General features: G+C 33.4%; 2 protein-coding genes and 1 long non-coding RNA gene across 4 annotated transcripts; 1 reads left to right on the forward strand and 2 right to left on the reverse strand.

Moving 5' to 3' along the window:
• Positions 1–2,042: 2,042 nt before the first annotated feature.
• LOC110725629 (CBL-interacting serine/threonine-protein kinase 24-like) lies at positions 2,043–14,066 on the forward strand. 2 transcript variants are annotated; one of them, XM_021905101.1, is made up of 15 exons: positions 2,044–2,592; positions 3,811–3,873; positions 3,966–4,037; positions 4,231–4,338; positions 4,515–4,589; positions 4,670–4,723; positions 5,987–6,112; positions 8,160–8,249; positions 8,911–9,033; positions 9,533–9,652; positions 9,894–10,010; positions 12,889–12,945; positions 13,071–13,145; positions 13,430–13,484; positions 13,624–14,066. In XM_021905101.1, exons 1-15 carry the CDS (start codon positions 2,431–2,433, stop codon positions 13,689–13,691), a joined length of 1,365 nt encoding a protein of 454 aa, XP_021760793.1. In that variant the 5' UTR covers positions 2,044–2,430; the 3' UTR covers positions 13,692–14,066. The 2 variants fall into 2 exon arrangements, with proteins under 2 accessions (XP_021760794.1, XP_021760793.1); XM_021905102.1 differs by lacking the exon at positions 4,515–4,589 and having other exon boundaries at positions 2,043–2,592.
• Positions 14,067–14,818: 752 nt separating this feature from the next.
• On the reverse strand, positions 14,819–16,226 carry LOC110725454. Its single transcript, XR_002512162.1, has 2 exons — positions 15,874–16,226; positions 14,819–15,253 (listed from the first exon to the last, which is right to left on the reverse strand). It is a non-coding gene; the product is annotated as an uncharacterized LOC110725454 (long non-coding RNA).
• Positions 16,227–19,901: 3,675 nt separating this feature from the next.
• On the reverse strand, positions 19,902–23,415 carry LOC110725630 (EIN3-binding F-box protein 1-like). The gene is made up of 2 exons (XM_021905103.1): positions 22,942–23,415; positions 19,902–22,370 (listed from the first exon to the last, which is right to left on the reverse strand). The coding sequence occupies exons 1-2, from the start codon at positions 22,964–22,966 to the stop codon at positions 20,512–20,514; spliced, it is 1,884 nt and encodes a 627-aa protein (XP_021760795.1). The 5' UTR covers positions 22,967–23,415; the 3' UTR covers positions 19,902–20,511.
• Positions 23,416–24,769: the final 1,354 nt, after the last annotated feature.

A 24,769-nucleotide genomic window follows, 5' to 3' on the forward strand; every position in this document is an offset into this window, starting at 1 on the left:
GAAGATTAAGTTAGTATCTTTTCGAAGTGGAATAAGAACAATAAAAGCTTCTCGGTTCGAGAGCGTTTCAGTAGGTTTGGGCTTTGTTTGGTTTTTTGTGTGGTTGCAATTAATGTGTGATCCCCATAAATGAGGTCTACCCTTACTATTTATAGTAAGGGAGAACTGTACCTCAATTAGGGTACAAGGGACACGTGTCGCAAAGGGATTGGGCCTTTGCAGACCGTTAAAAGATTGACACGTGTCAAGCCTGTATTGGGCCACGTGTCTTAGGGTATTTTCACCCTAAACAACTCCTTGTTGTTCCTGTCAGGATCCGACAACCCAACTCCGAGATCCAAAGCTCGAGCCTGAAACCCGTTAAGCTCCTATCGTCCAAATGAGAACCTACACAAATAACAGAGATTAGCTAACCCCGGGGTGGATCCGGGGATAACCACTCCATTGATAAAGTCAGAAAGTGTTTATGAAGGTAAGAAGATAAGAAGAGAGAGAAAGTAAGAGAGAGAGAAATAAATGTTGTCTTGATTATGAGATAAAACCTGATTATTTATAGCCCTTCCAAATGACAAGTGGCTGCATGGCATGCTATCTATGTTGCGCCAAGTGTCAAATTGCTGCTGCTACGTGCCGATCGCTGACATGCCGATATGTCTTCTTTTTGCATAAATGCCGATATGTCTAGTAGTTGCCGAGGATCCGGACCCGATTAAGATATCGGCCTTTCACATGTAATCAACCCGTTTTCCATATCTCCCCATACACTTGTGACTCTTCATTGTGCAAAACAATAAAGCATTATAACCGACGAGTTTCCCAACTATTAGATAGCTAATTAGTATATCAGAAATACACCCATGACACTTTGTGAAATTAGAAATACATGCTCCCAACTCTAGTACTCTACCTAACCAATGCAAGAAACATTAACTTGGGAAATTACGATTTAGATGGGAATCGTTCATGACTATAAAATGATAATATTTCCTATCTTAGGTTGTAGTATTAATTTATGACAAAATGCCGTCATTTTCTTAATTTAAAGTAAGTTATACAACTTATTACAACGTAATTGCAAGGAATGCACAGTACCGTTGACGAAGGGTCATTGTTAAGCAAAAGACGGTGAGATTTGTCATTTGTGTTCCTATCTTCAATTGATAATGATAATATAGAGTTGCCTATTAATTTAATGAAATAAATAATGCAAACTAAGCTAGCATGTTTAATGGATGATACAAAATGCGTAGCAGAAAAGATTACCTTTCATTTTGATGCACACGAATTACAAATATGTAGACTATTGCAGATTTCTAATTGTTACGTGCAATGTACTTAACAAAATAATCGTACATATTAAAAAAATCGATGACAAAGTTATAAGGAATAACACGAAAGAATTATGAAAAGTTTGACCCATTTTCTTATCTATTTATACAACTGAGTATATATTAATAAAAAAGAAGTCTACGTGTCATTAATTTCTCCTAATTGTTTCTCATTTCATGTCATCAACTTATATTAAAAAGATTATATTATAACACCAATTCCAACATTATATGGTTTACCATCGATATAATTATATTCTCTTTAAAAACAAATTAGTACGAAGTATTGTTGTAAATTATAAGAAGATTGAGTCTAAAATTATATTTCGTAGTACGCTACTCCATAATGTTTAACTCCTTGTAAATTCGTATTGACCAAATATTTATAAGTTACAAATACACTTATCTACAACTCCAAACCTCTAGAATCCGAGGTAAAAGTGAGTCAATATTTTGTTGGTATACTTGTAACTCTCTATAGACTACATACCTTGAAATACACAAAATACTCACATAATACTTGTACATTTTGTTACCTTCCAACCTTAAGGTTGAAGGTTCAATCACCACTAGAGTCACTTTGAGAATGAGGATCTCTTACTCTTTTCACTCCCTTTCAAAGTGTCTGACCCGCAAATAACGGACCAAAAAAACTCTTACATTTTGTATACCCAAATGCGTAAGAGAGGTTGTTAACGTGTCAAAGTACGGCTACTGTTTTTCATCTAAAAACCCGGAAGAATTAAAATGGAGGATGCTTTGCTGTTAACCCAGTTGTCTCCTCTGATAGACCATCAGCTATTTGGTCGGAGTTCATCGCTCCATTCACAAAAACTCCGATCTCTCAATCTCTCACCATTTATTTTCTCTCTCTTCAATCTTCACTCCCTTCATTTCCCGGCGAATTTCCAATAGAAATTCTCCTTTGTTCATCAACAAATTGCTTATTTGTTGAGTAGTTGACTCCAATTAATCCTATAATTCATTTAATTTCTTTTTCAATTGTGAAAAATTAGGGTTCCGATCACCTGGAACTTCGCAAATTTGGGTCGAATTGTTCGTAGTTTTTGATGGTGATGAGGTGAGATAGAGTAGAGAGAAAATGGCGACGACGAGGAGAGTAGGGAAGTATGAATTGGGAAAGACGGTTGGAGAAGGGAACTTTGCTAAGGTTAAGTTTGCGATCAATTCAGAAACTGGAGAAAGTGTTGCTGTCAAAATTTTGGCTAAAACTACCATTCTTAAGCATAGGATGGTTGATCAGGTTTTAATCTTCCTCCTTTTTTTGTTCAATTTTAGCTATTCAACTGCTACTAGCCTATTACTACGAAAAATTAGTAATTTCCTATATTTTGGTATTGCTTCTTTATTTTTGTTATTGTTAATTTGTTACTTGTAGACATGATAAAACTGACTCGTATTGAAATTGGCCTGGCACGACCCGAATAATATTAATGAATGTTGACCGTGTTGTGTCATGTGACTCTAGACTTGAGTATGACCCAAACCGGCCTAGACGATTCATCCATTGATTAGGACCCGGGGCGATATTGATGTGACCCAAGGACCTTTCAAGTTCAATCCACAAGGGAAGTTGGGAATTTGATGGCCTAGATGAAATGTAGTGTGACAGTGTGTTTATAGTGAATTTCTTTTACGGGCCGGTTTGGTAGATGGTAATAAAGACAGGAATTGTAGTGAGTATATGGGAGAGTAATTTTCCAATGTTTATGGCAATGCAGTTCCATGTGCAAGTTTATGTATTTCTCCATAACTTTCCATTCCTACTTAATGCCCCACATCTTCAAGTGGTGATGAATGTGAGAGATGATTTAGATAGGATAATATATATCGAGAGTAAAGTTTCATTACCATGGATATTAACGCAGATTCCTCTGACATGCAAATGTATTATCTGGTAATGTCATTTACTACCGCTTACCAAATGGTTAATTAGTGTCTAGTGCTCTTGGCTCTTGAGGCTATATGTTAGTTGGGAAAATTGACCTATGCTATCAGAATCACTCTTTTTTCAGCTTGTAAACTATTTGAAGGTTTATACAATGCTGGCAAAGAATGCGAATAAAATTTGTCGAGGTTACCAAAAAGCTTTTAAAGAGTGTCTAGAATACTTTGGGGAGCAACCTGAGAGAAGATTTCGCAATATGAAGTAAGCTCTTGTTTGTTAGCTATGTGAGTGGGAGGAGCATAATTGATTTTACCTTAAACTTTCATTGGCTGGCCGAATCCTTTAAGTACTGTTCTGGTTATGGCTTGTGGACATCAAGTATATGATGTCTCCTTTTTCTTTTGTTTTTAATTTTTTCCCATCAGTTAAACAGCTATCTAGTTGCTGAGTGGAGTTGCTCATCTCCTGTCTTAGAACTTTATGTTGAAATTATTTGGGCTTTGTACTCTAGGATCAGCCACGTAGTTGGTGTCTCAATCTGCTGGATTTCAAATATCTTTTATTATTTTGCAGATTAGACGTGAGATATCCATAATGAAGATTGTTCGACATCCTTTCATTGTCAGATTACATGAGGTATGTGCTCATTTAGCTAAAATCTTATATGGTTAGGACTTTTAAGGGATTCTCTTGTTCATGCTCTACTGATGTTCTTTCCACATTTGAAGGTTTTAGCTAGCAAGACAAAAATATACATAATTTTGGAGTTTGTGCCTGGTGGGGAGCTATTTGATAAAATTGTAAGACTCTGCCATTGCTAAAACTTTGAAAGATTAACCCATTTAAATTCCGTGGATGACTTTTTGGTGAAGAATTCTAGAGAAATTCCCACCTAATTATGTTGTTCACCTCACAGTAGCTTCATCATTGTGTATCAATTCTGACTAATTAGTTTGCTGTTATTATTTGTTGCCCTTTGTATTAAGCTTATAGGTTCACAAAGGCAAGTTGTCTGAAATGGAATCTAGGAAATACTTTCAACAGCTTGTCGATGCAGTCTCTCATTGTCATAAGAAGGGTGTTTACCACCGAGATTTGAAGGTATATGCATGTTATTGCTTTACATTGATTAATATATATCTTCAAAGAACTTTTTCTGCTGTTTTCCCTAGATCTATGGTGATATCTTTTATTGTTCATATCCTTAAAAGTATTTCTACAACTGCATATTTTGATCCTTTTTTTTTTTTTTTCAATCCAAACCCTGCAATATCTAGCCAGAAAACCTTCTCCTTGATGCACGTGAAAATTTAAAGGTTTCTGATTTTGGGCTCAGTGCCTTACCACAAAAAGTAAGCATCATCAAGTTTATCTGCCTTGAATAATTTTTATCTGCCTTGAAGCTTTTACTAATAATTGTGTTACACATCAGGGAGTTAATCTTCTTCATACCACATGTGGCACTCCTAATTATGTTGCACCTGAGGTAATGCATCTGTTACCATTGTAATTATTGTGTCCTTCTCCTGCTCATACTATTTTCTCTTTTGGCACCATGTTTAATACTTGTACGTCACTGAAATTCAGTTTTAATGATCAACGATGACTAAAAGAGTTATCCCAACATAAGGGGAGTCAGTTGTTCCATTCTGTTTGTATTATCCATGTCCTAAACTAAATATATAATAGTAGTAGGATATCTCTTCTTGGCCCAAGCATCTTGCACAGTTGTGATTCATTTCAAACTGAATACTTTTGGGCTATAGGTAAATCAAAATGGTGTCCCACTATCCTAGTGATGAGTTGCATTGGTTCCCTCTTGGTGTTGAGAACAAGCAGCTAGATTTGGCAGAATTTTGTAATGATGTGTGATGATACCTTCCTCTATTTTGATTCTATTCAGAGAAACTCAATAAGTTGACTGGTCATACCTTCCTCTTTTAAATGATGAATGACCTTCCTCCTTGAAATTCTTGGCACAAACAAGGATCCATTCAGCATTTTTCAAACTTAATATGAAGTGCAGTCATATTAGAACTCCCCAGTCCCCACCCCAGTTGTAAACATTAACAACCAAGTAATGACTTGACTGTTTAAAATCACTTCAGAATGCAGTGGACATTCTGCACAGGAAGTTCATCAAGGCTTACTTGCTTGACAATTTCCAATTAATCATATAATTTTTGAACAAAAATCAAGCAGTAATGGTGATCATTGTCTCCTGGAGATATTACAGTTGATTTGTTTGCATTTGCATTAACTCGTACAACTTTAGGAGGGCTAAAAATATGCCTAAATGTCAATTGAGGAAATTAATTTGGTAATGGAATGGAATTATTAAATATATTTGTTAAATATGTTTAACCATTGAGTACTTTTACACTGATATTAAGGTATTGAATCTAGAATTTACCGTAACAGCCTAAGTATACTGAATATTTGTGTTATTTCTGGCATACATATTTTACCTTAAGAGCCTAAATATACTACTTATTTGTGTTATTTGTGTTGTAGTTACTAAGATGACAGTTATGTATGGAGGATTGTTTAGCCATGACTAAATATAAAGTAATTGCATGAATCCTGATGCTACTACTACTATCGCTTCTTTTTGAACCATTAAAATGAAGCTTTTGAAATATTCTCCTGTAAAAGGCTAGCTTTCCAGTTTATGCTTGCAAGACAATATCATAAACAATTTGATGATTCATTTGTCTGTTATCGTGGTCATTTTCTACATAAATCATAGGTTCTGAACGGCCAAGGATATGATGGTGCTGCTGCAGATATTTGGTCTTGTGGAGTTGTCCTTTATGTCCTTCTAGCTGGGTATCTCCCTTTCGAAGAAACGGACCTTCCCTCCTTGTACAAAAAGGTGATCAGTTTGTATTGGTTTGCTAATCTAGAACTTCACTTTAAACATTATGGAGTTGATGCTTTTAACAGTGTTATTTCTTATCCCTGGAATATTTTGTCTGTCACGGTAACTGTGCTTGTATTAAGGTTTTTATATATTTATTTTATTATTTATTTTTATTTTTTACTAAAGTAATCCTATATGAGGTCATATGTTGCCCTGGTTGACTCAGTATCTTTATCCAACCTTCAGAATTATGGTATGGTTGACTTAGTCTTTTTAGAAGCTGCTTTTGGCTTGAGTTTATGCTTCCAGAAGTCGAAGTTTTCTAACTGTTTTGCTGATCCCAATTCCTTTAGTGATCGTATTGAAATTTTCATGAACCTGAAGACTATAGTGAAGCATTCCCCTGTTTTTGTCTTCTATCCCGGTTGACTTTCACTATTAATGTTAAACTGAAGGTTTCTGCTATTGTTCTAGATCAGAATAACGCGGGTTATATAAAAGGCTGCTGTTATAATTGTTGACAACATAGATGGATATGATGTGTTTTAGGACAAAGGGCGGCAAAAGGTTGAATTTTGGCTGGAACGATGGTCCGACGGGGGGGGGGGGGTTTGAAGGGGTCTGTACGAGGGCTTGTCGACTGGAGATACTGCATGGTTTGTGGCATGCTCCTCGGATATGTGGAGCTCTACAGCTTGTCCAGGGGCTTTATGGCTTTATCGAGTTAGACTCCCTGCTTCATTTCTGGACTTTCCCCGGTCATACAGGGGTCTGGGTATTAGTGCAAGAATCTTAGGAATTCTGCTCCTTGTTCTTCATAAAAATAGCTGTTAAGGGGGTTTCAGAGGGTTTATGCTTGACATTTTGAGAAGTCTCTTGAGCGATAATCTTTGTAGACATTTGATTGATCATTTGAAATGTTGTTCATTGATTAGAAGGAAATAACTTGATCTTTTTCATAGGTATTATTCTTAGAGGAATTTTCCTAGTTGAATTCTTGTGTCTTTCTCTGATTTAATTTTCTTGACCTTTTGATTGCCTTCACTGATACCAATATACCGTCAATTTGTAACAGCTGCAATAGTCAAGAACAATCTGTGCCGGTTAGTGCATCATAAATATTTTTCCTATTAGGCTGTTGTAGGGTTTCAAGTGCCTAAAACTTCCCTTGTTCCTTCAATTTGATGTCAGTTACGATTTTTACAACATAAAGGCCTTGTTTGGGAGAAAGCTGAAAGCTGAAGCTGATTGAGTTAGCTGATTTTGACTAGCTGATTTTATTAACTGATTTGACTAACTTATTGTATTAACTGATTATATAAAAGTGTTTGGTAAATAGCTGATAGCTTAAAGGTGATTGAGTATGTGAAATGACCAATAAGCTGATTGTGGGGTAGGTAGTTTAGATAGGATTTTAAATTAAATGAGGTTATAAGTGTAATTTCACAATAATTAATGAATAAGCTAATTGAAAAAGCTCCTAAAATGAGCTTTTTCAAAAAGAGCTTATTTAGTGGAATAAGCTCTTTCAATAAGCTTAGTACCAAACACTTGTATTAGCTTGTTTGACTAGTCAATCAGCTAAAGTTAGTCAAATAAGCTAATATACCCCCAATAAGCTAACTACCAAACAGGGCCAAAATTAGCCTTTTCCGAAGACTAATGCTCTCTTCACCAGGCAAGCTTTATCGGTTTGGCTTTAAATATAGAAAAATGGGATTAAACTAGTTTTAGTGAAGCAGCAGATTGAATTAGCTGGACTGACGTGGAGGAGAATGAGATCCTTGACCACTTGGACTTCCATATATTTGGTGACTAGATGCTCATTCTAGTCTGCATACACTGCCTCTATAATTGACTCTGAACATTGAGAGGTCCTACTGTATATCTGTATGACTTCTGTTATGCATATCTTTCTCTTATGACATTGATTAGCACATTTATAATTCAAATCTATTGGACTATGCTGTTACTATGAACGATTATTGTTTGGATTGACAGTTTTTTCCTTTAATAAATTAGTCATATATATCTTATTATTTCCCTGGTGTACTTGCAGATAAATTCTGCCACATTTACGTGCCCATTCTGGTTCTCACTAGGTGCAAAATCATTGATTGAAAAAATGCTTGACCCTAATCCTAACACTGTAAGTGTATATCACCATCTAGTGATCAAAATTAGATCTCTCTTTTATCTTGTTACACTGCCTGGACCACTATTGTGTTCATAATCAATTTATAGAATAAAAATTGAAACATCTTTTAAATTTTAATTGTTCTCAGCATACAAGTGCCCCATCCCCCATGCTTAATTGCTTACCATGTCATCCATTGCTGAGCCCAGCTAATTTAAGGAGAAAATGGTAGTTGAAAGAAAATTGTTTATTATGGAGTATTTTAAATTCTATTGTACATATATTTTTACTTTTAGAAGAGAGATTATTATTATTATTATTATTATTATTATTTTTTTTTATTTTTTTATTGAAAACTTTAATTCCTACATCTAATATATTAATATTTCATTTAGACTACAAATCAAATTTATTATGTTGTATTTGTTGATGTACGAAGTATAAGATATAATAATATAATAATATATAATACTTTTCAAGTCCTTAATTTTCTACGAGTAAATAACAATATTTTTTCCAATAAATTTCAATTATTTAACTATGATAAGGTTAAATTATGATATAAAAAATAAATACTATGAGTGAGCTGATGTCTGATTTTGAAGCTCGAAATAAGTTGGGCCAATAAACTTGCCTTGCTACTTCATCTTATTCTGTTTCTTTGATGATACAGCGTATTTCAATAGAAGAAATTAGAAATGAGCCATGGTTTCCGATGAATTACATTCCTGCTCGACAAGGTGTGGAAGAAGAAGTTAACTTGGATGATATTCGTGCTGCTTTTGATGACATTGAGGTCATAATCTTGCCCCTGATCTCCTTGTTTCCATTTAATTTCCTAAGACTTCAGTATTTTGGATGAAACACTTCTCTTTTCACGTTTTCTAGTGCATATTTTCAACATTAATATCTTTAATTATCGATAGGTAAAAAACATTAAAACTATGTATTTCAAAAACATACTTTTAAAATCTAACAGGATCTTACATGACTATTTTTCCTTAAGTATAAATCACCAAAAACAGAGAAAGTAGAGTATGTGAATGGTATAAGATCAAAGTGTACAGAGGAACTATAACAGTGCATATGTCTGTTGTCTTCCTCGACAAAATGCTTTATTTATCCCTTTGATGAAGCGTATGCCTCATGTCTGCCCCGTATGCTTAAGCTGTTATAAGCTGATCAATGCTTGTTACCGCTTTTCTGCTGTAGTTATGATGTTGCAGTTTATTTTTTCTTTGTGGTTAGCTTGATTCTGTAACTTACAATAAGTTTTCTTGGGCATTAATCTGCAGGACCATTTTGTAACTGAGCAAACTAGGCACCTGGAGAGAGGCCCCATGATAATGAATGCATTTGAGATGATTACCTTGTCTCAAGGTCTGAATCTTTCAGCCTTATTCGACAGACGCCAGGTATAGCATCTAAAACTTAACTATATATTGACTGTTATTTAAAGATGCAGTTGGTAGCAATGATGCACATTTGTTTTTATTTTAGTTTTATCTATTATACTGCTGGCTTTTAGTACATTGTGTTACTATACACTGCTGGAGCTAATTCCATGTCATGGTAATAGGTAACTGCTTAGTGCCCGCTTAAAAGTTGGTCCTTAGTTTGCTTACTTCTTGGACATTTTACTCTTGTTTTTTTAAGGATTATGTGAAGAGGCAAACTCGCTTTGTTTCGAAAGAATCTCCAAAGGCCATCATTTCGACAATTGAAACTGTTGCTGAATCAATGGGTCTCAAGGTCCATACACGTAACTACAAGGTGTGCCTCTTAATTTCCTGCGTTAATCTTGATGTGCTCTCCATTTAAATTGGGATCATGCTATGCAGCTTGTATGCTCAGTTTTTTGTTCTTTTGCTTTACCGTGTATACCATTGTTCTTGAATACGGTATTGAAGTCATTTTTTGAGATTTAATAAGCCTAATGATAGTGTCATTGGTGACTCTATTCTAGATAGATAGGGAATAGCCTAGAACTTTACTATTGAAACATGTTTATTCTTTTGAAAATTTGGTCATCCTTTCTGATATGTATAGTAGCTGGAAAGCTTATTATAACTATTTTTTTAATTTTAAAAATGGAATATTTATAAAGCCTTTTTTCAGACAATTGTCAATTAATCCACAACTTTTAGTTTCTTAGTTTTCATGTCATTTCTTTTTTGTAAAGTTTGTTAAGGGTCAGGCCTCTCAGCTCTTTTCCATCAGATTAACTAGTTTGACAACAGAATTTCTGATTCTGGGGATACTTATTCCTAATATGCTCTCGCCCCGTGTGAGGATGTGGCTTGTTGTGGTTAGGATACGAGGCAACATTTTACTAAGGATACTCAACTTCTGTTGTTGGAGTCTCTGAGGCATTTCTGCTGATGACTAGGTGAATAATGCTCAAATGAGTGGTAACCTTGATGAGGGTGTAAGTTCTTTCTAAGGGATTATATGTTTCTAGATATTGAAGACGGGGACCTATTGTTGGATGTATTAAGGATGAGTGGAAGCAGGGATAAGGGGAAGTGGAGTTTCCCCTTAAGATAAATCGTCTGAGAAAATAAGGATGTGTCCATTTCATGGCAGATTCAAGGACCTTCAAAAGGCACCCTTGGACTGAGAATCCTGCACATTATAATAAAGGGGCTGCAGGGAGATGAATTCTTGCATGTTCCCGTGGCTGAGTAGCATTCTCAACAGGTTGATTTGGCATTTTTCAGCAATAAGGAGGCTGATTGCCATCTTCAGAAACTTTGATGCACGAGTCTTCAATTAATCTGTCATACAAGGAAAGATACAAAATCAATTTCCAAAGATTTTCCTAGAAAAGGTTGTGGAATAATTTAAAATTGAACTCTACTTATGTGGAGTGTCTTATAAAAGGTTTCCACATTGAAGTTTGATCTTTTAGCTTTTTTTAGGTTCTCATATTTTGGCCTTGTTTGGTGAAAAGCTGATAGCTTATAAATTAAGCTGATTATGTTAGCTGATTTGACTAGCTGATTTTATTAACTGATTTGACTCGCTGATTGTATAAACTGATTGTATAAATGTGTTTGGTAAAAAATTATTAACTTATAGCTTTTTGGGTATGTAAAATTACCAATATAGACATAGGCATAATTTAATGTTATGGAACTAAAATGTACTAATTTTTTTTTTTTTGGTATAATTATGTACATTATTAATAGTCTAATGTGTTAATTATTATAATTAAATTTTACTAATACTCTTATTGAATATTAATCTTTCTTAAGAATGTTTAAATATACAACAGTTTGTTTTTGCAATGACTAAATTATTTATTGCTACAATTTAGGATAATAGTTTTTTTTTTTTTATTTATTTATTTATTTATTATTATTATTATTATTATTTATTTATTTTTATTACAGAGTATTATTATTATTATTATTATTATTATTATTATTATTATTATTATTATTATTATTATTATTATTATTATTATTATTATTATTATTATTATTATTATTATTATTATTATTATTATGGTAAATACTATGAAGTATTAATCAAGTGCCACCTAATCCATACATGTCAAAACATTGAACCCAACCCTCCTAAATAATAAAACCCATTTTTTTGATGCAATAAATAAAGCCCATTAGATGAATTTTATTTTACAAAGAGAGTAAAAAAAGTGAAAAAAAAACCCTTCAAACCGCACACCTCAGCCATCTTCTTCCTCCTTTCTCTTTTTTTTTTTTTTATTAAAAATGAAAATGCAACAAAATCATGGTGCTGAGTAATTTAATACGGAGTATTATTTTTCCTCATAAATCTTAAAATTTCAAGTATTCCTCCTTTTCTCTTTTAATTTCTCTTTATTCTAATTTTATTACTGTAGACATTAGCTAATTTTATTTGTTTCTTTTTTTTTTTTTTTTTTTTTTTTTTTTTTTTTTTTTTTTTTGCAAATCAGATTTTTACTTCATTCATGCTTTATTCATGGAGTTTTTCAATTGAATTTAGATGGTTATTTATCTCTGATCAAATGGGCAATGTTGTAAAATTGGGTCTAGATTTCAATCAGCTCTTCCAAAACGTTGCTAAACCCAACGTTTTCAAAATTAGCTTATTTCATACAATCAGCCTTCTCTATCTTCCAGTTACCAAACACCCACATTAGCTGATTAACTTGGTCAACCCTCTAATTCGAGGCATCCGCTGAATTTGGCTCAATCCGCTGAACACCAATCACCCCCTTTGAGCACTTCATGTCCTTCAATGTATTCTCCTTTTCATCTTTCTAGTATAGATTTTCTTGTCGGTTAATGTAAGCTTGGTAACAGTTTGATATATATGCCACTTGCAAACATTCTATGCTGAATTGGAGTGTTGCTTCAGCTGTCTGGTAAGGATTGGAGTGCTTCTCCTTTTAAGCAAATTAATCAACTCGATCTAAGTCCCATGGGAAATTTCCTTCAGCAAATTGGGCACGTGTGTCTTGTGCTATTTATATTCTACCTTATTTATATTGAATTTCTAAGGCCAATTAGCTTAATGGTTCTCTGTCTTTGTTTCTTTCTGTGATCTAGGCATCTAGCCATCTTGGTGTGGTTTAGACTACTGTTAGATTATAACTTGAACTATTTGAGCCCTAACCTTTTCCTTTTGTTGGTTTCTGTAGACAAGACTTGAAGGAATATCGGCTAATAAGGCAGGACAGTTTTCTGTAGTGATAGAGGTAGTTCAATTTTATTTTATTTTTTTTAAAAAAAAAAATTAAAAATAAAAATTGGTGTTGAACACTTGAGCTATGCCCCTTGAAATCCTAATAGTATTTCAAATCTCTCTTTGTCCTTATTTCAGGTCTATGAAGTTGCTCCCTCACTTTTCATGGTTGATGTTCGGAGAGCCGCTGGTGACACTCTTGAATACCACAAGGTTAGCTCCTAACCTCTTTTCTAGTTTGGAATAGCTGTGGGTAAGACTGCAATGCTGCATACATTGGCACCAAAGTATATGCTGCTTTTTTTGACTTCATAGTTATGTAGCTAATGTTTAATTTTCTTACCTTTTCCAGAAAAAGAAAATTAAAAAAAAAAAAATGGTTATGAATGAAGGAAATATGGCTGGATTTTAATGGGCGTGCGAGTTTTTTGAATAATCTCATTTACTACATGACCTTGCAAATTTCTAAGATGTCCTTTTATGTTCTTGGTCTGCAGTTCTACAAGTTCTTTTGTGCTAAACTGGATCACATCATATGGAAACCAAATGATGGTATGACACATTCCAGTCTACTTAAAACCATATCTTTCTGATTTGGTACTAGTTTACTACCATAGGATGGAGGATATTATATGAGCAGGCAATGATTAAAAGAGTTTACCTTATCTAATTTATGTATATTACATTACAGGAATAATAAAAGATGGTTCCCAAAGCGTTGAAAATAAGTTTCATCGAAGAAGTTACTCGAAGCCTTAAAGGAAGTTGTCGTCAACGAGCCAAATGAAATCTGTCAAAGATCGTGAGTTTGTGCAACGTATCTATGTTTATAGCTTCTGTATGTCTAGACCAACCTTGTAAAAATTGTTCAATCTCTCATTTGTATCAGTATCCTGTTCTGGATTGCGCTGGGTTATGTACTGATGCATTTTTACTGAGTATCTACGTCTACAGCGCATTCTAAATCTTGGAGGCAACTTTCTTAAGAACTGTATTTAGTTGTCTTCAATTGTTTCTTAATAAAACTAGAACGCAAATCCATTCATATATGTAGCAAAAACATCAAAATATGTGTCACGAGGCATTCAGGTTGATGTAATGCTATTGTTCTATAGAATTATCCACGGCTGAAAATCTGAGCAGACAATTGCTTTTAAGTTTTTATAAATTACTTTGGATTATCCTTATAAGGCCCTGTTTGATTCACCTTAATTTTGCTGAACTGAAATTATTTTTACTGAATTGAACTTATTTTTACTGAACTGAACTTAATTTTACTGAACTGAAATTATTTTTACTGAACTTAAATTATTTATACTGATTTTCTATTATAATTCTTCTTTAAAAAAACTGAATTTTACTGAACTGAACTTATTTTTACTGAACTCAAATTATTTTTACTGAACTGAAATTATTTTTACTTAATATTAAATTTTTAAAGTGAAGAGAACAGGGCCTAATTGTTGTTACTCTTGTTAGTATCTTTTTGTAACATCGTTGCTTATTTGATCGCAGAAATATTTTAGCCTTTTAGGATGTAGCCTGATGGTTTATATGCATGTAACACACAATATAGCGCGGAATATATTACGTAGATTAGTTAATCAAGTGGTACTCTTGTATAGTTGTACTCTCTCTATCTCTAAAACAAAACTTCTTGTTTTGACTCTTTCTGAGATAGTTACCGTCAAAATAGCGAGAATTATTAGAGACCAAAGAGTACTAGCTCATCTTGAGTAGACTTAACATTGATACAGACAAGTCTACTTCAATTATAACATGAATGCATGACAAATTCAGTTATAATATGAATGTCATTCCAAGGCTTTTGACTCATTAAGTTTTCTTTGTTTTTTTCGCCAATTCCAGAAGCAAAACAAAGGACATACATACCAAAATCAATGCATTAATGACTTGAGACCCAAAAAATGGACATCATAATTTGATATACATGTAGTACACTTAAATAATTATGGTATCATCATTCATCAATAAATCAACCTCCTATTGCCAACCTCTATGCAAAATCTCTATAAATTAATTCCTAAAGTCGATACATATATAATCTCTGTTCAAATACAGTTGTCACATTACTAGTTTAAATTACAACATCGAATAAACATATCGACTAATCACGGCTGAAAAAGCTTATTCTTACACCTACATTTCCAAGACACAAGATAATAGTTCTCATCTTGTTGGGATGATACTCGGCGTGGAGGAATTACAAGAACAGCCATGCAAGGCCTGCAATTCATGCACCTATTTGTACACCTTGGTGGTCGAGATCCCAGCACCGTTTTTTTTGCTCACTGATATTCCTATATTTTAATCCAAAATAAAAAATGTAAGTAATTAATAAAATTATTTTACGTCTTCTAATAAACCATGTGATTATGTAAAAGTGTTTATATTATAAAGTTGTGAGTAAAAATTATCATACAACAATATATATAATCCAATATAAAGTAGCAATGATGTTTGTGAATAACAACTTTTAATCATGTTAAACAAAAACTTATCAAAATAATTTAATTTTTTTAAAAAAAAAATGGTAGAAATAATTGTGTTTTAGCTATAATAAAAGAACTTAAGAGGTACAAAATTAGGAATCAATATAATTTATTACTATCCAAGATGTTTATAAAGAATAATTTAAAATGTTCCAAGTTAAGTAATCCTTGGTTAATCAAAAAAACACATACTAAAGGTTATTATCAAGGATTTCCTCAAAAAAAATGTTGTTAATAAAAATTACTAAAGCATCAATAAAAAAAAATAAAAAAAAAAAGAAAGATAATTGAACCTTACTACTCAATGACAATAATATTGTAATTATGAGTCAAAAAATAAAAGTGAAACAACAAAAAATGTCAAATAAAAAAAACGAAGGAAGTAATACGGAGCATATAATTACATGAGATCGGATTTGAGTTGTTACCTGAAATGGAAGGAAGAGAAGAGAAAGAAATAACGCAAGCCAAAATGAGAGCAGCCATTTGTAGCCTGAATGATTTATAGTTTGTAGTAACCATTTATATCAATCTATATACTCTAATTCTTGTAAGAAAAATAGAGGAAGGTAAAATTGAGAGGTTCACTTGTATAAAACTGAAGGTTAATATAATAAAGTGCTGTTCTTTTATTCTTTTTTGCTTCATGTAAATAATACTGAAAAGTAGATAGCATATAATATAATACTTCAGTATGTATGTTTTCTGGTTTTTAGAGGTGCACACTATAACAACACTGTACTCAAATGTTTCTTTTTCACGGCACTATGTTTCACTCGTTTTCTTTCACTTTCATCTTATTTTATCACTTTTGTACGTTTACTTTCTTTAACCAATCTTTTTTACCTTTAATTTGATGATTCTTTATGATATATTAGCTGAAGTTAAATCAGATCATCTTGAGACGAAGTTTTTGTTGGTGTTGTTGATTACGCGAGTGCATTCTTACTAATGCTTATGGTGAGCATGCCGACCATGTGGCTCTATCTATATGACTTAGTAAGGAATGGTATGATTGTGACACAATACTAAGCTAGGTGTATGTGCATGCAACCACATGTGGTGTGGGGTTTTAGAGACCGTATGTAGCACGAGTATTATTAGGGTTACTATAGTTTGTTAGTACGGCTTGAATCATTTGAATGTTTGATACAAGTTTTTACTACCTACGTCTAATATAGTCAATAAATATCTCACATTTCATTACCTATAATATTTGGAAATTATGCTCTTTTCATCCCACATTAGATTATCTACGCATAATATTTAGACGTAGTCAAGCATACATAAGAATTTGCTTATAATCTTTTGCTATTGGCTCATCCTAATACTTCCTATATAAGCTTGATGTAATCATCCACTTTAAGAATTATAGTTTTGTACCCTCAATTTTTACGATAGAAAATGACCTAAAAATTTGAAAAAGGTTCGAATTTTTATAACACTTAAACAAGTGAAATTTTTAAATGACCAACATGAAAGATTGGAAGTTAATGAGCCCAATGTTTTTGTTAGTTAGTGGGCCCAATCCTTTGTTTTGTGTAGTATTTACTGAAGAGGTTTGTTACCACCATGAGAGGACTCTTGATTGTCTCTGATGAAAGAATCCAAGTGTCTTTGAAAGATAAATAGTCATCACTAATTCACAAGCAATATTTTATAGCAAGGGTTATTCTTTGAATCTATGTATGCTTTGAGGCTTTGAGCCTTTGATACATTAGAAAAGAACACAAAATTTATTGAATAAATTGAATATTTTGGAACTCTAATTATCGAAGTCTAATTTTTACGGAAAACAAATTCATAACTTTTTTTTTTTGAACGGAAAACAAATTCATAACTTGTAAGTGTAAAAATTTAATCAAAATTTACAGGATGTACCCTTTTACCACAAAGGTATTTTCGGATTTTTAAATAATTAAATACAATCAAATTTCTTATAAACATTTATTCCTTCCCAATCTGAATCTACTTGGTAAAATTGAACTAAAAAACAAGCAAAATCAAGTTTAAAAACACACTTTTAAATGTTGTTAGATATTTACAAGAATTTATGTTTGAAAATTAATTCATGTTGTGCTTCAACATACACCTATCTCATGACTTGACCTTCCTCTGCACAAACTTTAGCAATAATTGAAGGTACTAATGCCTTTGTCTCCCACTCCCCACCTTTCAATTTTTGGTTGGACATCTCTGATTTTTCACATGAAATTTCACAATTTTAATTCTCCTATACTATTTACTACACGGTAGATTTATACTTGTTGCTACAAAAGTGTGAGACATTTCTCATAAATTATTTCATATACTATCCAAAAACAAACACAATATATTCACATTTTGACTAATCCTTGTAGAGTCCAAGTTCCTGTATTCCAATTATTTGATGTACACATTATTGTGAGTTTGTGATTCATATTGTACATCGGTATATATATATAAGATTTTGTGAATGAGAGACGATAGGTTAATCGTTGAGATTTGTGAATAATTATGTCACATCTCGCTTATCCTAGTGGTATATTTATGTACATTTAGTTTGATAACATACTAAAGGACCAACTCAATCAAAATTTTAAGTTAAGGGTTGAAGCTTGAGAATATATTTTATAGTCTATCAAATTATTCTTTTTATTTCTATTTTTATTATCAATTGAGAGTATGTATGCACTAACGAGAAAGAAAAGAGTGACAACTGATATGTATGATGAGTCACAAGTTCAATCCCTTTCTCATTTGTAACTTGTATTACCCTAGTATGTAACTTGTATTACCCTAGTACATCATCAATCGAAAAAAGAAAAATCTATCAAGATTATGTAGTGTTAGATCAAACTAAAGTCTACTCAAGAGGCAAGGTCATTTTAAGCTTTACAAAGATCTTTACACAAACAATAGTTAGGTTCCACCAAATTATTATTCCTACACTTGTGACTTGTTTCCTTACACTTTGAAACATGGTAGAACATTTGCTCGTTCCATACTTCCACGCCCATGCATCTCCATCATGGAGGGAGTATTTAAATGTTATCATACTACTATCATTGTTAACAAGTACATCTAATTGTTAGGTACTAATTGTCACGTTGTAAGTATCTAATAAACACTAAACGACATTTTATAATAATCGGTACATTATCCCTATTACTTACTCCATATTTTTCATTTTGAACATAATAGATTAGGTTAATGATAGAATCAATAGTTACATATCAATAACCACTTCTGTAAAAAAAAACGTAAGATCATCTTCTGATCATTATAAAATAATAACGCGTATATAAGATAATATAATTACTCGGTACTCCATACATAATTATCTATATATGTCATGGACCAAAGGCATCTAACAACAGTAAATCACTATAGCACCCAAAAAAATAACAGTGTAAGATGAGTATAACATTACAAATACCACAAAAGGAGGGGATATTATGTCACATCTCCATGTCTAAGGAATAATAAAATGTGTGATGAATGGTTAAAGTTTAATACAGTACAAAGTTATAAAAACAAATAAAGAAGACTTAGACAGTGTGATAATGTGATATGACAACTGAAAATACACCAAAGAAAATTTACATCTATCAAAAGAATTTTTTCTTTGTCCACAATAATTGTAGTATATTATGTTGTAGTATATTATGTTCAAATCGCAGAAAAACATACAGTATTTTGTTTATTTGACTAACTATTAGCCTTGATGAATGTACAAACATAAAGCTTGTTAGTTAAGGTTATAGAATCTGATTCATGTCAAAACAAAGAGTTAAGTTTTTGTAAATTAGATCTCTTATGTACTAAGAAAGCCGAAATTGTAGGTATTTAGCATTTAGAATGTCGTATATATAATTCGTTAGAAGAGTAGATCGAACAACATTATGTAAAACTATGTATAATGTCGTGCATTGCTATATTTGATGATAAGACTCTAGCTCTAGTCTTTATGATATGGTTTGGAAATCACAAACTCAAAGCAACTACAGGCCTATAGTGCAACAATCTATTAATGACAATTTTAAGGTTAAAGCATTGGTAATGATATTATTAGTACATCACTTCCAAGTTCCAATTTTTAAGGTTAATATAATAAGGGGTGAAATCTTATTTGTGTAGGAAATAACAAGAAGCCCAAATACTTTGCCTTGGGCTGGAACCAAAGGTAAGGGCCCAAATCTTATTTGGGTTAGGAGATGAGGCGCTATGCAAAGGCCAAACACTTTGCATTAGATAAATAATACCCCTTTGTTGCAATTCACATTTGACGGAGGAAGTATATTTTTATAAAGAGCTATAAAGGCGGAAGATGAGAATCGATCCAGGATTCTTTGAAACCGGGAGGGAAGCTCTAACTATTAGAGCTATCCTTACTTTGCATTAGAAATTAGGATGTATAAATGTGTAAGCCATAGGCTTGTACATAAGGATTTATATAGGGAACAAGAGGCAAAAATGAAGCAGAAAGCTCCAATTTTTTATTTTTTTTTTATTATTTTTTTGATTTTTTTGGTATTTTTCAAGGTTTTTTTTGTAATGAAAATAAAGTTTTAAACTAAAATAGTTGCCAACTACAGATCAAACTAAATAGGAAGAGCCATACAAAACTAAGACCTTGTACCGAAAAAACAACCTTGAATAGGTTGTCAATGGCAAAATGAGCTTTCAAACTCGTTGCCATCACCAAAGTCTATGACCAAGACTCTTCCTATTATCACCAACAGCAACTACTAACTAGGGGAAGCCAAAGACTCCAAAACATATGAACGGCGACTCTAGCAGAAAGATATTCCTGTCCGCGGCTGCTTGAAAACTCGACTTTACCCATGACTAAGAAGCTTAACATCATCAGGCAGGTATACACTCAAAAGGGTATCAATGGTGCGTAAAAAGGAGGGTCTCCCATCTGCAGGAGACAAAATCTAAACGGGCTGCTTCATCCCGCAAAAATGACCAGGGTAATGCAATTTTTGCCAAAAGATACCCCTGGAAAACAAATGAACCTGAACTGATGTAACTGTCAAGCAACTTATCACGAGCAGAAAAACTAAAGATGGCGGTGATATTCAGCAAAGAATATCACATTTCCACAGATTACCCATGAGCATATCAACACCACTGCTGCTAAGTGAATTGCAGTGTTGGAGGTTCAAACCAACCAGGCTTTTTCCTAACTGGATAAGGTACGGTAAGCTCTTGTTTGATATCCTAGAACAGCCTGATATGGAAAGAATTTGTAGGTTTAGTTGCTCTGAGCATGATAAAGCAGCAATGCCTGAATCTGTTACTGCAGAGTTTGAGACATCGAGATCATTAAGCAATGGGCAGCTATCAGAAATGACCACTAAGCTCATATCAGAAATCTTCCTGCACCCATCAAGATTGAGCTCTTTGATGGTCTCACCATGGAGTCTAGCAACAGCAAGAACAGATTCATCGGACAGGTTTATGCAGCCACTGAGGTTCAACTTAGCTAGCCCCGCCACAGAGCTCTCAAGAAGCGAGATAATACCCTCATCTGACATCCCATAGAGGCCACTCAAGTCTACCTGCCTTAGGCTTGGACACATCTTACCCAAAATACTCAAGCCAGCACTACCAAAGGCAGGGCAGTTTTTGATGGAAAGACATCGAAGGGATATGCAAGGGTATAGGAGGAGGGAACCTTGGAAGGACACATCCTTAAGACCCATGCACTTGACAAGGGAAAGTGACCTGAACTTAAAGCTGCAACTGGAGAGGGCGGCAACCAAACCAGGTAGAGTAATCCTATTGCAACCTTCCAAATGCATGCTCTCTAGAGCTTCGGCTGATTTTGAGAACGCCAATATACCATTGTCTGACATGAAGCAGCCATTGCGGAGGTAAATCTGTTTGAGGGCGGAGCAGCCCTTGCCAATGGCTTCGATACTGAAATCTGTCACTCCAAAACACGAAGAAATTGACAAGGACACCAAAGCCTTCAAACCTTGGGCATTACCCATCACTGAAAACCCTCTTTCGGTCACGTTCTTGAGGTTGCTCAAAGTAAGGCTGGTGATGGACTTCCCATAGTGGCCAATGACAACAAGAGAGAAATCAGAGATGTTTAGGTTCTGAAGCTTCACTTTGGACACAATTGATGAGTTTGATGAAAACAAACTTGCAAGACCTTGATCCCCAACTAAAGGGCAGTCCTTGATGGAGATTGATTCCAGTTTGGGGCAGCCCTGAGCAATTGCTTGCATGCTGTCATTGCCTATTCTAGGACATGATTCGATTGACAAGGTTGTCAAATTCGGGCAATTTTCAGCAATAGCAATTAAACCCTTGTTGGTAATAGAAGGGCACTGGCTGAAGTCAAGCTTTTCCAACATATGGCATTCCTTCGCGACCTCAGAAAGGCCTTCATCACCAATAGAGGAAACATTCCACAGGGACAAAGATTTTAAAGATGGACACCCACGAGCTATAGCTAAGAGACCGGCATTTGTGACACCGTGAGTAGAGTTGCTTCCCCGAATAGAAAGCTTCCCAAGTCCACCTCGAGCAGCAGTTCCAACTGCAATAGCAGCAAGTCGAGTATCTGTAGCTTTCTTCCCTTCCACAGACCTCGTAAGACAGCCATCCACCTCTTTGTCCTCAGACACCATAGCAGTGTCATTGTTGCATATTTCAGCCCTGCGGATTCTGCTCAAAAGAGTAAGCCATTGCTTGGAGACACAAGCAGAGATGCTTCTCTCTTTGCCAGCCATTCGCCTGAAGATCTCAAAGAGGCATTCGTCGGGAAGAACATTGATGGATGATCTCGTCGCTTGCTCAGATTCTTGATCCCAGAGTACAAACGGGGCACTGATGCGTGCACGTTTGCAAGCAGAACCAAACACATCCACATTGACCATTGAGTTAGCACAGAATGCACTCTCATTGCGTAGTTCATCTTTCCCTGAAAAATGGACATGAATAGCATACATAAGCAACAGCAAATCACAAAAACATAGACATTATGCTGAAAATTGTTATCCTTCTCATTTCATATGAATTTCATCCTACCTTAAAAAGCTACAAAATTCCAATTAATCATGAAGCAAGAAAAGTTTTCCGGGTTTACTTAATCTATGGTTAAGTAATATTTCATCCAAATTTCAAAAACCCCAATTGAAATTAAATCATCAGTTATGATCATGATCTAAGCTAATTAAAAACTTTAATCCTATACCACATTTCATTTTCCGCAATTATAAATACCATTTAATTTAAATAGGCATTTGGGCCTTATGCAATCTACCTTGATCAATTAATCAAAATTCATACAATAATTTCATATTTAGAAAATAAAGACTTATTGTACTACATTTAGACATGTTATAATCATATTTTCTCAAAATTCACTAAGTTTGATCACATTCAGACAAATTAAACAAAAACCCAATTGAAATTCCAAAATAAGAAATTAACTAGTCTAATCAAAAAAATAAAAACAACTAATTAATCAAGAACAAGATGAGAGAACATACCACTGTAGTTAACAAGAGTCGGCATGACTGAAATTGAAGTTGAAAATCTACAAAAGAATCAAAATTGAAGAGAAACCCAGAAATTATAAACAAAACCCAGAAGAGCTGAACAAGATTAACAGCAAATCCAAAGCACATTACAAAGATTAACAAATTGATCAATCAAGGTGAAAAGAAGAACCCTATAGAAAGAAGTTTATAGGGAAAAAAATGGTTGATGAAAAAAATATGTGAATATGAAATGAAATCATTAAATTGAAACAAGATTTATATGGGTTGGTAAGAGAGAAAAAAAATATGAAATGATCAGATACATTATGAAAGAACCCCCCTAAATGTTTTGCTATAAAATGATAATAGTATGGTCTAATACAATGTATCTAAATGATCCTACAAAAATAAAAAATATTACCGATTCTAAGGTTATTCTCCCGCCCCCACCTGACCCCACTTCTCTCTTTCATTCCACTTTTGCCTTCTAAGAAACTTGAAACCGCTTCCTACTAACTATGGTTAATCAGGTCGTTTGATTTGATTTACTTTTTACGGGAGGTAATTGGATTGTTTGATATTGATGTACATTTTAGTTAGATTGTTTAAAGTCGATTTATTAAGTGAGTGTTGAATTTATTTAGTTAGGTTATTATGAATTTAGGTGTTATTGTTGTGTTAAGTAGTTTAGTCTTGTTTGTTGTACGAATTAAATAGTTATTTATTTGTCTAAAATAATTGTCATTTTGTTACTCAAGAAAAGTATAATCATAATCTTATTTATAAATTAATTTTCAAAAAGTACAGAGTATTTTTTAATTTAGTCTCAAAATTTAGGGTCTGTTTGGCAAAGGTAGTTGTAGCTGTTGGCTGTTAGCTTTTGAGCAGCTGTTAGCTGTAGAGATAGATATGAGCTGTCAATAGGTAGCTGTGAGCTGTCAGCTGTCAAGGTAGTTGTTCATAATATGAATGTTTGGCAAAACTAGCTGTTGAAATTATTATTATTATTAGTAGTAGTAGTATTATTATTATAATAGTAATAATTATTATTATTAGTGGTAGTAGTAGTATGACATACCTTAACAAATCAAAGAAACTTGTATACTTTTTTTTCCTCCTTTTGATTCTCAAATAACAAATGAAAGTATAAATTTAATTATGATTTTGAAAGAAGATGGAGTAGAGAGTTTACATAGCTAGGAAAATATAACATTATATAAAAAAATAATCATGTACAAAAATATGATAGAAAACCTGATATTGTGGTTGACTGGAAAACAATACACTGTATAAAAAAAAACATAAAACTTTTGTTTTTTTTTAAAAAAAAATAAAATAATAAGAAAGATAATAAAACCTAAAAAATAGGTTGAACGCTAGTTTTTTTTTTTCAACGCTATCTTTTCTAGCTTTTATTAACAGCTACCTAAAAGCTACCTCCAACTCTAACAGCTACTTAAATCACTACTTCACCAAACATTAAAATTTTTATAGGTAGTGTTTGGATTAAGTTCAAAAGCTAACAGCTACCTCAAAAGCTAACAGCTACCTCAAAAGCTACCGCCAAACAGGCCCTTAGGATGAGAAAATATAGGGGGAAAATGATGTCAAAAATAATTTAAGCGTGAAAATTTCAATAAAAAATTGACATATGTCCCTTAATGACAGCATATTTTGTTTTATTAATACTCCGTAGTTAATTGAATAAATAGGGTGGTTTGATTTGGTTTATATTTTGAGTCCGAATAATTTAAGTTGTATTATAATTGAATGTAGGATTAATTTAGGCGTGGACCATTTGAATGAGTTAGCTTTGAAATATGTTGTTGACTAAAAG

This window comes from Chenopodium quinoa, unplaced genomic scaffold (assembly GCF_001683475.1).
Source record: "Chenopodium quinoa cultivar QQ74 unplaced genomic scaffold, ASM168347v1, whole genome shotgun sequence".
Lineage (NCBI taxonomy): Eukaryota > Viridiplantae > Streptophyta > Magnoliopsida > Caryophyllales > Amaranthaceae > Chenopodium > Chenopodium quinoa.